The 13545-nt window shown below is 48.5% G+C and overlaps 1 protein-coding gene across 4 annotated transcripts in view; it reads right to left on the reverse strand.

Annotated features, from left to right (window-relative positions):
• Window positions 1–2492: 2492 nt before the first annotated feature.
• BCL6 (BCL6 transcription repressor) overlaps window positions 2493–13545 on the reverse strand; it is a 91718-nt gene continuing 80665 nt past the window's right edge. For all 4 annotated transcript variants that reach the window (XM_055307712.1, XM_055307711.1, XM_055307714.1 and 1 more), the window contains 7 exons: window positions 12203–12424; window positions 9385–10356; window positions 8666–8850; window positions 7013–7180; window positions 5795–5925; window positions 5537–5674; window positions 2493–3706 (listed from right to left, as the gene is read on the reverse strand). In XM_055307712.1, coding sequence (XP_055163687.1) covers window positions 3563–3706; window positions 5537–5674; window positions 5795–5925; window positions 7013–7180; window positions 8666–8850; window positions 9385–10356; window positions 12203–12424 — 1960 coding nt within the window. In that variant the 3' untranslated portion in view covers window positions 2493–3562. The remainder of the gene's footprint in view (window positions 3707–5536; window positions 5675–5794; window positions 5926–7012; window positions 7181–8665; window positions 8851–9384; window positions 10357–12202; window positions 12425–13545) is intronic.

Below are 13545 nucleotides of genomic sequence, written 5' to 3' on the forward strand. Positions count from 1 at the left end.
AAGCACGCTTCTAGTAGAACACGAGGCAGTAGAAGTGAAGACACATGAGTGAATATTTTTATTTTAAATGCACTTAGCACCTCATTTATTTTAGTTTGTATTTGGGAAAAATGCATATCTAAGAAGTGTATTGATTTAAAGGAAAATAATACATAAATAATCAGGGTGTGATGCTATAGTAAAATCATAGAGATGATGAAGTCTGAGTCAAAAATGACTGAAGTCTGAGAAACACTGGACTGGCTACCTATCTCCACATTTCTCTGCAAATTCCCAGAACACACAGTCTTAGCGGTGGCCCAACCGATTAGCACTTCCTATTTACATCACACTTCAAGTGCTGGAATCGGGCTGTCAGTCCTCAGGGTGGTGGGGGTGTTGGCTGCCCTTGGATCCAGTGTCCACCCTTAGACAAATCAGTGGTCAGGGAGGTAGGGTTGCATGATGAGGGTTGTGGTTGCCCAAGTGCTTGCTGGCTTTTCTGCAGGGACTGAGGACAAAGGAGTGTCTTTGGGAAAACTCTGTGGGCAGGTACAGTTTGAAGTGTTACTACAGACCTCTAGGTATAGCTCTGGGGGGGGCACTGTCTGGGAGTTTCTGAGGTGGGCTTGTGGTTTTCCATTCCCCTGTCACCTTTGCTCTGAGGGGTGGTTGTGAGAATTGAAGGAGATCATTGATACAAAGATACTTTGAAAATTGTCCACCCAAAGAGAAGGGACAGGAGGCAACTTTCCTCAGCTCTTCCGCCTCTGTCCCTTTGTGGGTCGATGACAGATTTGAACTGCATGACCCTTAGCATCTCATCCCTCCTTTAGTAGTTCTGCTTGATTCTAAGTTCCCTGTCTCTCCGAATTCAGCCTCCAACCACCAACCTGGTCTGCAGAAACTTTTCCTCCTAAATTCCAACAATAATAGAGAAGAACATCATGAGCCCCCCGTTCTATATGTTAGCGTGTTTGTAAAACGTGGCATTCGTGTCACGCTTGCTTTTGTAATAAAAATTCTGTCTTCCCTTGCCCTAGTGTATCTGGTTAGAGATGTTTGCTTTTTTACTTACTATTGATTGTCAATTGGCTCCAGTTACTCTTTGATCTTCCATTTTGTTTGAACTTGAACGCCACCCACACTGTCTGCCCTGGGCTCCTCGTCTCTATTAAACAGGAATGACACATAAAGGAACCCGGACGCTCTCTGGGAGCAGAGGGGCCGCGGGCCAGCCTCCCTCGGGCCTGTGAATTGTCATTTCTGAAGCTGTCTGTTTTGTAAGTTCTTTTGCCAAGTTTCTATGGGAGCAGAGGGATCATCTTCTCCCTTTTCAAAGAGCAGGGTGAGCTAAGGCCTCGAGCTGGCAAGTCCTCTAAAGTCATTTTCAAAGGAAACCTGAACCAAAAGGCCATGTGGCTGGCAGAGGGTGGTGTGACTTTGTGAGGCTCTCTCTGGGGCTTTGGGTGCTCAGCCCCCACCAGCCCCTCAGCACGTGCCCGGAGCCTGCTGCAAAGGCCCTGCCAAGGCCACCTCTGTCCAACCACTGGCCCGAGGGCCCAGGGAGGGGCTACACCCCCCAACCCCACTCCACGGCCACCCAGGAACCAGAAGAGTGCAAATGTGGACTTTCTCCTCTGGCCAGGGGCCAGGACTACACGTGTCCTCACTGTTCTTAGGTCTCATCAATCAAACTTGATCCTTTGGGTTTTTTGAGGTGAAACAAAACTGGGTGCCAGAGCAAGCTAGGGTAAACTTACGTCTGAATCATGGACTCATAAATGATCTAGTTAATCTAATCCTCTCATGGACAGGTTGGGAAAGAGACTCAAAGGGGAAATGTTTGTCCCAGGTCACACAGGCAGAAATGGCTGTCTTCCACCAGGGTTCTTTGGACAAAGAACATTTCTCCAAGGATGAAGGTTTGTGTGACTGGTCACCATTTGTAAAGCTTTGGAGGCTATAGATAACCGTCAATCACGCAGCAGGTAGCAGAAAGACTCCAAAGGCACCAAGGCTGAAAAATGTGTAATGAGGCCAGACCTGCCTTCATACTGTCCCTTGAACCCCAGCAGAGGGAAATTGTTTATGAAGCCAAGAGGCAAGATAAGCCTTCACAGAATGGGCAAGTTCTCTAAGACCCAGAGAAGGAAAGGACACCTATACCTTTGTGCCTGAAGGGCGAGAACTGAAGTCACGAAAGCTCAGCCTAGAACGCTGAGCAAAAACAGAAAGACGTGGGAACCAGCCAGAGAGAGAGGTTAGAGGTGGTCCATGCCACATCCCCGCACTGGAGCTCTTCACACACCAGGGTCTGGAGGCTGCAGCCCCTCCTGGTCTGGGGGCCCCCAGCAGGACCCTGCCCAGCTCCCTGGAGGCAGTCCCAGCCTTGGCCTGCCCGATACCCCGGTGGCCAGCAGCCAGCAGCCACTCCTCTCCATGAGCAGAGGAAACCAGACCCATTCAAGTCCTGATCCCAACACAAGGAAAGACCCCTGGAACGAGTTGACTTGACTTTTCAACATTTTATTCTTGTATTTGTACAGCTATATTTTACAACGCGGTAATGCAGTTTAGACACAGCCAAACCCTGTCTCCGGAGTAGTTCTAACACAAGCATGACGCAGAATGTGATGAGACAAACATTCCCAAAGAGAGCTTAGTTAGCGACAACTTCAAGTCCCTGTGTCTGCCTACACTTCAGAAGGGATGGCGCGCTCGTCCATCACTGAAAACTTCCATGAAAAAAGGCACCGTAGGACACGTTGTACAGGTATATACAAACCGAAAACTAGAACAAAACTACACATTTTCCTTCGGCAGCTTTTTTTGTTCTTTTTGTGTTTTTTTTTTTAATACACACTTTGTAAATTGTAAACCTTCACTTGCAAAAAAATACAAATACACTGAGGCATTTTAGACAAAATATTTTCTTACTTATACAGATGCAATACTTAAAATATTCTCTTAAGTGCTCTTTCTCAATAAAGATTCTCAGATCCGTGTCTGCCTGCAGATACAAAATCGAGCCTTTAACGCAGTTTTATATTTTTAATATATCTTTTTTAGGTTTATATATATTTATTTTATATATATATATATTTATATATTTACAACTCTGCCATATATTCCTTCACCTTTGGTTAAAAAAATTAAAGCCCTCTCTTTGATAACATACTGGAAGTCTCTTCTTTTAAAAGAATGCACATTTACATACAAAAGAAACATCTGTCCCCACCAAACATATACATTCCTCATTTTGCAGACCAAGTCAAGTCAGAACTTTTGCATACTCCCCCACTTTGATATATAAAATGATTTTGCTTTTTGCTGACATGGTTTGCCTTACACATAGGAGAAGAAGCAATATTATTTTCTTAATGTTTTATGGCAGTGGGGGACGGGGAGCTGCTCTGGCCCCCAGTCCCCACGCCCCGCCCCCCACCCCCACCCCGGCTATGATTTGCACTAGTGGATGAAAGAGGCACTACATCATGGGATGAACATTGTAAAGTGTTACAGTATCCTTTGGGTAGATTCTGAGAAGGGACTCGAATGGAAAGCATCAACACTCCATGCTTCAGCAGGCTTTGGGGAGCTCCGGGGGCAGGTCAGTGGCGGACACACGGTATTGTACCTTGGTGTTGGTGATGGCGCCGTGCTTCTGGCGCAAGTGAAGACGCAGCTGGCTTTTGTGACGGAAATGCAGGTTGCACTTCTCGCACTGAAGGAAAACCAGAGGCAAACTGTTAGCTGTCATCAACACCAGGAAACTGTCACTGCTCAAAGACCCAGAGAAGGCAGCTCTTCCCTCCCGAAGACCAGGTTAAGACTGGAGCACTGGGTGTTATTCTATATGTTGGCAAATCGAACACCAATAAAAAATAAATTTATATATATATATATATATATATATATATATATATATATATATATATATAAAAGAGTTCTGGCTCCAGCTAAGCGGTAAGTAAGCGTGGGGCAAATGTTTCTCCCCTGTTTTCTAAAGCAGTAAAGTGTTGCTCTTGCATTTCTCCACCCAAGCATATCATTTCTCTCCGTGGGCCTTGGCTTTCCCTTCTGTAAAGGACTGAGTCAATACGCTCTGAAGGTCACTCTTAACTTGACAGTGGTGCATCTAAACTTCTAGCAAATATTAATTGTATTCTTTCTGTGTGCCAAGGACTATTCTGACACTTGAGTGAATTCGTTAACTGGATGCAACAACTCCACGGGGTAGGTACTATTATCAGGCTCGTTTTACACATGAGGAAATAAGGGTATCAGAGAGGAGAACTAATTTGCCCAAGAACAAAAAGCAAGTAAGAAGATATTCACTCAGGGACTGATAAACAAGTGGATGAAAATAACTACATTTTGCAGGTTCGTATTTGTGATACGGGTTAACCAGTCATTGGTTCGTTCTCATGGTCATCACTGCCTATGGTGATGCCACAAACTCACCAAAGTCAGTGTCATCAAACACAGTGGTTCCCACACCTGTAAGCCATGGGTCCCTTTTTTCAAATTCAATAGAAACTCAGAAGGTTAAAGAGGCTGCGGGGTTGCAGAACCTCAATGATTGAAAGGGCACAGTTTGAAAATTACTCATCTACAGCATTCTTATCCTTTTACAAAAAAAGAAAATTGTGGTCCACTGAGAGAGGGTCAGAGCTCGCCTGTGGCCCTAGAAAGGGTTGGTGTTGGAATGAGAATAAGAACCAGATATCCCACCTGCCCGGCCAGTACCTTTTCCCTCTATAGCAGAGATGGGCAAAATGTTTTTTACTGGGAAAGAGCCAGAGAGTGAATATATCACAATGACAATTGTGTCCCTGTAGTAGGAAAGTACCCACAGACAATATGTAAACAAATGAGCATGGCTGTATCCCAAAAAAACTTTGTCTATGGACATTGAAAATTAAATTTTATGTAATTTGTACATGTCACAAAATATTATTTCTCAATTTTTTTAGCCATTAAAAAATATTACAACCATTCTTAGCTCATGAAATGTTCAAATATTAGCCCACAAGCCATAGCTGGCTGAAACCCTTCTCCAGAACACAATGATTCCAACGGCCTATTCATGGTATCGTGTTGTGTAGCTGGCCACCTGCTTCTTCTTCAAATGGTCTTTTCTCTGTCTTTTTTTTTTTTTCTTAAATCACCACATTTTTCTGATTTTTCTCCCACTCCAATGGCTGCCCCTTCTTAAACACCTTTGGTCCTCTTCAGTAGACATTCTGGCCCAGCACAGAGGCATATTGTAAGAAGCCAGTTAGCATGGAATAAATGAATGACTCCAAAATTGATATATCTATGGTCCAGATCGCCTAACCCAATACCCCTACTTTACAGATGGACAAACTGAGACACAGCTAATGTCAAGCGGGGTGTGTCTCACAGCCAAGCCTAAACCCGGTCTAAGGGACATTAGTTCAGTGGTCATCCCACTGTGTGCTTGAGACTGGAGCAAAGAGTTCTGCTACCTGCCACTTCCCTGCCGCCAACCCCTCCCAGGCCAGCCGATGGCCACAAGAGGCTCACATACATGGTAAGGTTTCTCTCCTGTGTGGATTCGCAGGTGGCTCTTCAGAGTCTGAAGGTGCCGGAAACGGGTGCCACAGATTTCACAGGGATAGGGCTTCTCTCCAGTGTGGATGAGCACGTGGGCACGGAGGTGGGCCACCTGAGTGGAAGAGCAAAGCATGAGAGGCTCTGTTGGGGTGACCTGTGCCCCCCACCTCACCCCAGGAGCCCCTGTCAGCCTACGGAGGCTGATGGGTCTTTTCCCCACGGCCCTGCTCACTTGCACAAATCGGGCACCACAGGTTTCGCATTTGTAGGGCTTCTCTCCAGAGTGAATTCGAGTATGAGTTTTCAGGTTGGCTGGCCGGTTGAACTGGGCTCCACAGATATTACAGCGATAGGGTTTCTCACCTATTACCGAAAGAAAGGGAACAAAGAAAGCCATATTTGATAGAGGTCTGCACAGTTCCAGGCCCCGGGATCTCAAAGCAGACTGCCTTTCCTGGACCACCTCAGCTTTCTCTCCGCTGGAAGGCGTCCGGGAGAGGACCCCGGGGCCGGCCACCATCCCCCACCAACACACACACCAGCACAGGCTGCGGGCGGTCAGGGTCCAGAAGCAGGCTAGAGAAGAGGGGAACACAACGTGGGGGTGGGGCGGGGAGGGAGGGAGGTTCCCAGAGGCCTTGGAACCAGCTATGACATTAGGACCATCTAACTGCAGACCTGGACAAGTCACCCCCCTCTCTGGATCTCGCCTTCTCTCTCTGGGAGTTGAGGGGTGAATTTAGATGACATAGTAAGGCTGTTCCAGCTCTTCCCGTGGATACGACTGCTTCAGTAATCAAGCCCTTCACCAGGAAGATACGATCAGGCTGCTCTAGTTTCTCTCTTAGAAAAAACATACTTTTCCGCTTGTGGCAACTACAGCTGGATTCCATTTGCAAGAGGGCTGAGGGCTGAGTCAGAGGAGATGCTCGGGCTCAGGAAGCCAATAGAAGGGCCGAGCCTTCCTTCGTGGAAAGTTTCTGGGATAATGGACACACTTAAAATACCAAGAGAGAGTCAACTTTGGACAACAATCAGGTTATTAGAAGCTACCTAGGAAAGGAATGTGAGTTGATAAGGTGCAAGCCCTTAGAGGAAATCAAGAGGCTTTTCTTTCTTTTTTTTTTTTTTTTTTTCTGGCTTTATAAAAAAGATCTACTCTGCCTCTCTCAGCCTTAGTTTCTTTCACTCATGTGTTGGGCTGAACACTCCTGACCCCAGTAGAGAAGCAGGACAGAGCGTCTCAGAGAAAAGACCAAGCACACAGGGAGTGGATAAGTCACTAAGCAAAGACAGGACAGGGTTAGGCCCACATCCAGTTCAAAGCAGGGCCTGCTCGCTGCCTCAGCCCAATGGGGACCAGGGCCCCACACTGCTTTCTCTAGGGTCCTCCCCTCCATCCCACCCCCAGTAACCCTGGCCAGCTGGGGTGGGGGGGACAGGGCCATACCCGTATGGACGGTCTTGTGGCTGGCGAGGTTGCCCTTGTAGCGGAAGGAGGCCTGGCAGCGGTCACACTTGTAGGGTTTGTCACTGTGGGTCTGCAGTGTGTGTCTCTTGAGTGAGGCCTCCTCAGAGAAGCGGCAGTCACACTCATTGCAAAAGAAGGCCCCGTTCTCTGTTGGGGGCGGGGGGAGTGGGGGATACCACAGTCAGAACAGGGAAGGGAGGTAGGGCTCCAAGGCCACTCCCCTCTGCCGCTGCCCTCAGTGCAAGATTGAACACCCCAGTCTCCACCCCACCTGACATTCCTAAGAGCCTGGGGCAAAGGTGTCTGAGCATTTAGAGTCTGGGTCATGGAGGAGGAAGGAGACACAGTTGAATACTAAGGTACAGAAGGGAAACCCAAACCAACAGGTACCCGTATGGCCTGCATCAGCTTCAGGAACGCTCAACAGGGCTCTTCGTTCTCTAGAGACCTCTGAGAACTGACTTTTCTTATCAGTTCATTGTTTTATTTACATTCATTCACAGAAGCCCTCAAGCAAGACCCTTCACCTCTCTGAGCCTATCTGTGTCTCCATCTCCAAGATCAGGAGAGTCAACCCCAGTGCTGCCTACCTCACAGGAGCATATTGTGTATCACAAGGTATTGTAGGAATGTAAGATATAAAATTCAATGATACTAGGAGGTCATTAAAGGAGGAAGTGATGGTGAACAGGGTCACCCCATATCTCTCTGGATTTCGTGTCCCCCCCCCAAAAAAAAAACACTTCTATGAGATTGGGAGAGCCAACAAGGATAGAAGTAGAAACGGCAGCCCAACAAGAAGGGACTGGAGGCAGAGACAAGGCAAATGGCCAGGGGGACAGATGGGGACAGTCCCTGCTCTCCGAACTATATGTCCACAACTGTGTGCCAAATTTCACAGGATAAGCAACTGATTTTTCCCTTTTGTTATAACATTTGGAAAAAGACATGTCATGGTGGCTCACCCCCAATTAGGAATGACTGGGCTATCCTACTGCAGCCAGAGATTCAGGGAAAAGATAGACCTTTCTATCAAAAAAAAACAAAAACAAAAACAAAACAAAACAAAATCAAAACAAAAAACAAAAAACAAAACTGGGGATGCCAACCACAGAGCATCCAAAACTTCAATTTAATCATTCAGTTCAACTAATCAAATTCAGCTAACATTAACTGAGTACCTACTGCATGTTAGAAAGTCCTTAGGATGTATGGGAGACACAGAAATAAGTAAGGTCAGCCACTTGTCCTTAGAGAACACATGGCCTAGCAGTACTGAACCTACACGGGTCAGTGCTGGCAGTTGGGTCCGGAGGGACCGAGGAAGCTCTGGGAGTTAGAGCCAGTCCCACAGGCTATCTTTCCTGGAATGCCACTGTAAAGGCTGTTTGGTCATTCTCTATTACCCCAGATTAACTCCAATATCCCATCCCTTGCTCAGGTCAGCCTGGTTCAAGAGGCCAAGGGTGGAGTGACGGGCTGGTGATTTTAAGTGCCAATGACCTTCCAATCAGGGACTTCTCCCAGTCAGTGGCAATAACATAAGTGAAACAGGAATGCAAACCCCACAGAGCAGAGGCAGGGGCCTTCCTTCTCCCTGGCAAGGGAAAGGAAGGAGACAGAGGGACTCACCACAGCTGGAATCCGAGTACTCAGATTGGGTCTCCCCCATCTCCTCGGGGAATGTGGGCCCAGCGGTGTGGAGGCACATCTCCGCATGCTGTGGGGACTGTGAGCCGCAGGATGTGCACTTGGGGGGGTGTAAGTAGAGCGGTGAGTGGCTCTCACTGCTGCTGCGGGGGGAGCCTGTCAGGGACCTGTGGGCAGGAGGAAAGAGAGCTTCAGCAGCTGGAGAGGGTAAAGCACTCTACCCAGCCTGGATGTTGTCCTGTGCTCTGGTGAGCCCAGAGGCTGCAGCTGGGCTGCCTCACTTTGCATCTGGGGCCACAGAGTTCTCCTTCACCCACCTCCAAATGGCATATGCCCTGAGATCACTGAAGGAGTCAAACTGGACCAAAACCCCAGCCCAGGCCAATTTCTTCCCCTCGGTACTACAGTCTCTTGGCCCGCTCAGGCCAAAGCAAGTACGAGATCACTGCGCCACACCAAGACCAAAGGAGCTGCCCTTGGGATTCCCGGGATGCTCTTTTACCATAGATGAGAATTTTTTTTGCTATGACAAAATACACGGAAGCCTAATATGCTTCCTTACTGAGGCTAATCGAGTCAATGGGTACTTACTCCACACCTCTAATATACCCAATATTCAGGCAAGAAAAGAACACATCCATCAGAAGCAGTGACCCCGTGGGAACCCCAGAACCCCAGGCCCTGACTGCCTCTGAAAGCACCTGTTGACGATGTTATTGAGCCGGCTGGCCTGTGGGATGGTGGAGTCCTCCCCACTGGCGCTGAGCTTGGTTGGGGACTGGAGGTCAAGGCTCTCGGGCTCCATGGGTGGCTGGCAGGCCGGCGGGGCGGTGTAGGCTCGAGGGGAAAGGCGGCCCAACTCGGCCTGCTCGGGCCCCTCCGGTTTGGCATTCTGGTTGAGGCTGTTCAGCACAATGAACTTATATTTCTTCCAGTTGCAGGCTTTGGGGTCGGTAGGGCTCTTAGCTGGAGGTGACCCAGAGGTCTGGAGGATGCAGGCATTCTTGCTGCTGCAGGATTCCGTGGGCGAGTTGGGCTGGCAGTCAGACTTCTGGGGGCTCTGTGGACTAACCAGACCCTTGCGGTTCAGGGGTGCACTGGGGGGCTCGAAATGCAGGGCGATCTCATCCTCTGAGGAGGGCCTCTCTTCCTCCTTGCTGGCCTTGTCACAGGGGAAGTATGGGGCATTCCGGGCAGAGGGGACGGCAGGCTTGGGGCCCTCGGCCACACCGTAGTGCATGTCACTGTGTGTCTCCTCTGGGGATGCCTCCTTGGGTGAGTAGATGCTGCTGTGGCACACACTGGGGGATATCTCCATGGCCGGCCGGCTGTAGTCACCAGGGATGGGCCTGGCACTATCGCAGGGGAGGGCCCGCTCCTTAGGGAAGGGATTGGCCACAGGCATCCGGGCATCCCGCAGCTCCTCGTCTGAGAAGAGGAAGCTGCTGACTGGGAGGTGGCCGTACACGGGGTAAGAGGCCGGCGGGGTGGACAGGCCGCTGTACAGGCTGGGGGCAAAGGCTCTGCTCTCGCACCCAGGGGCGTTCCTCAGCGGCAGGTTATTCTCCACCACCTCGCGACCCCGATAGGCCATGATGTCTTGGGGCATCAGCATCCGGCTATTCAGAAACTCTTCACGGGGAGGCTTAATGGCAGGAACCATCTCTGCTTCACTGCAGGAGAAAACAGAGGAGACACAGGCCTCCAAATCAGAACTGTTGAACAGAGAGGACTTTCCAAGTGACACTTGTGTAAGTAGCCACATCTGCGCTTGCTCAGCTAGACATGAGGGATGTGGCTCTGAGGTAGGGAAATACTTAAAGTTTATAAGGCTTATTTTATTTTATTTTATTTTATTTTATTTTATTTTATTTTATTTTTTCATGAGAGACAGAGAGAGGCAGAGACACAGGCAGAGGGAGAAGCAGGCTCCATGCAGGGAGCCCGACATGGGACTCGATCCTGGATCCCCGGGATCATGCCCTGGGCTGAAGGCAGGTGCTCCACCACTGAGCCAACCAGGCTGCCCAGATTATAAGGCTTTTATGCTAGAAATAGAGCAACCTAGATCACAGTGTGGAAGACTAGACCCAGAGAAGGGCCGCAAGTCAGCCACACAATCTGTGCCTGCTCATATATGATATCACATGTTTAAGCCACATATGTATATATGTGCATGGATCTGTAATTCTTCAGATATCACAGAATGCAAAGCTTTCAGAGCCCTTATTTCATCCATGCAAAATCCTGCAAAGGAAGAAAGGCATTACTGTATCTGTTTGACACACATAGAAATTGAGACTCCAAGAAGGAAGAATTTATACAACGCAGACTCAGAGGGTCAGAGGCAAGCTGGTAGCCTCTTGAAGAAAGGACTCGCCCCGTAAGCTGACTGGAGTCTTGGGGGAGTTTCCTTTGGAGGACAGGCAAGGTCTGTCAGTCCAGGAAGGCCGGGCTCTGAAGCAGCCAGACCTGGTTTCCAATCCCAGCTGTGCCACTTAGCAGCTATGTGACCTGGAGCAAGTTACTTAACCGCTCCAAGCACAAGGCCTGACCCAGAGAAAGTACTCGTAAATGACAGCGATGGTGATCTTGCTACTGTTATCACCCACAGGAGACAACGAGCTCTAGCTGCACATATTTGAAGGGACATTATGTGGGCGAAAAATAGGCCAGCTCAACATGATCACAGTTAAGAGCGCTAGAACCAATCAGGGAAAGGTTAAGGGAGCCAGATTTCAACTTGCCATAAAGAGGAGCTTTCTAACTGTCCAAGGTAGACAGTGTGGCTCTGGGAACACTGGGTTCCTGGCTTGGAGGGGTTCAAACACAGGCTGGAAACCCTTCTGTTTGGTAAGGGAGGCAATCACCCTATGGGAGCTAAATCAAATGGTTCTAAAAAAGTCAAGCCCTGAGTTTCTGCTCCACTTAGCACAGCCCTTCACTCGATGAGCTCTCTCAGGTTCTTCCCCTTTCAACGATGGTCAAGTCTGACCGGCCCTCGAGGAAGAGATTAGACCCGGTGAACTCAACTTGATTCATCAAATGTCCTGGAATGTCATGGATGCTGAGTAAAGCAGCCCAAGGCCTGGGAAGGGAACTAAGGCGCGTATGTAAATCATTATATAGAAGTCTAAAGGGGAACTAAAACACGCATGCAAATGCCTAAAAGAGAAGGAAGGTCTGAAGGACTGGCAAAAGTCTTAGGAATACAGAACAAGAGCCAAGGGAGGAAGAGTGGCAATCGTCAAAACATCCACAGAGGAGTCGGCTTCCAAGCTTGGCCTGGCAGGATGGGTGGGAGGAAAGGGCATTATCAGACGAACGGAAGAAAGCAAGAGCGGAATGCACGGGGCATATCTGGATAGCAGCGTCTGTCTGGTGTGCAAGAATTGAGGCAGAAGCGTGCAAAAACCAGCAGAAATGTAGGTGGTGGTGCACGGCAGTGGATATGCATGGGTTATCAAGGATTTGGGATCCCTTCCACTTCCAGGGGCTTCTACCTCCGTGGCAGCTCACCTGGCCTTGATAAACTTCCGGCAGGTGTCCACCACATGCTCCATCTGCAGGTACATCGCCGTAGCCATCACGGCCATGATGTTGCCCTCCCGGAGATTGAGCCGGGACGTGTACATGAAGTCCAGGAGGATGCAGAACCCCTCAGGGTTGATCTCAGGATCCAGGTTGATCACACTAAGGTTACATTTCAACTGGTCTGTGAAGATGCTGTAGAACAGGCCACTGTAAAACAAACACACGTCTCACTGTAACAGACAGGATTTGTGATCAATTACAGTCAGTGTCAAGGCTCAGCTCCTCTCCCCTGGGCCTCGGTCCAGAATTTCCATGGCCATTAATAATAACTGCCATTTATGGAGAGCTTACTAAATGCCGGAGAGTCATTAAGCACTTTACATACATTATCCCGTGTTCCTCACAACCTTGCAAGGTAGACATTATCATTCTCCCCTTTACAAATGGGGGAACACAGATCAGAAGTTAAATGATTTTCTCAAAGTCACAGAAGCTATTTTCCTTATAGTTTTAACTGCCTGGATTACCAGAGTGAAATTTAGCACTCATTTGCAGGAACCATTTTTAGTCTATAACTTTGAGATAAGCATTTCTCTTCCTAGTCCAACACATGATCCTTATTTTTAAAATGCCATTGTCTGTTTTTGGAAACAAGTTGGGTATTGATGATAAATAAATAAAATAGTGCCTATGTCTACAGTCTACTGATTTTCTAAAAGTCTGAAGACTCTCCTAAGGTCATTATTCCTGGGAGACACAAGTCAAACCTCAAACCTTGCCTCCAGGGACCGTGTTGTCTGGTCGAGGAACAAGTACTCAATTACAAGGCAGGATTTGGGGCTGGCATCTCGATTCTGCTCTTTCTGAACAGGTTGCCAGCTGTGAGCCAGCTCTAACCAGCAAGTAGCTGTGCAAGTTGGGGCAAGATACTTAACTTCTCTGCACCCTGGTTTCCTGAGCAATAGTGTCTCCCTGAGAGGGTTGTGCATGCCTGCCACAGAGGAAGCACCCGGTTAGCATTTTCTACTCCTTTTATATCTCTGTAAACCTCTGTTCGCGCCACTCTTAAAACACAGGTGCTCGCCGTAGATGTCAAGTAAGCTCTCCGCTAGCAATAGAGCTCCCCTGCCTTATATCAGTTCACGGACGTGTGCCTTCATTTTTTTGTCTATAAAATGGAAGTAATTATGCCTGCATAACACGGAAGGCCTCTGCCCAGATCCAGGGAGATGATGTAATATGAACCAGCTCCGAGAACTCGAAATACTTGACAAATGTGAAGAATCAGCTGGCTCCCTCTCCCTTACTTACACACACATAGCCTGAAA

This window comes from Nyctereutes procyonoides, unplaced genomic scaffold (genome assembly GCF_905146905.1).
Source record: "Nyctereutes procyonoides isolate TBG_1078 unplaced genomic scaffold, NYPRO_anot_genome, whole genome shotgun sequence".
NCBI lineage: Eukaryota > Metazoa > Chordata > Mammalia > Carnivora > Canidae > Nyctereutes > Nyctereutes procyonoides.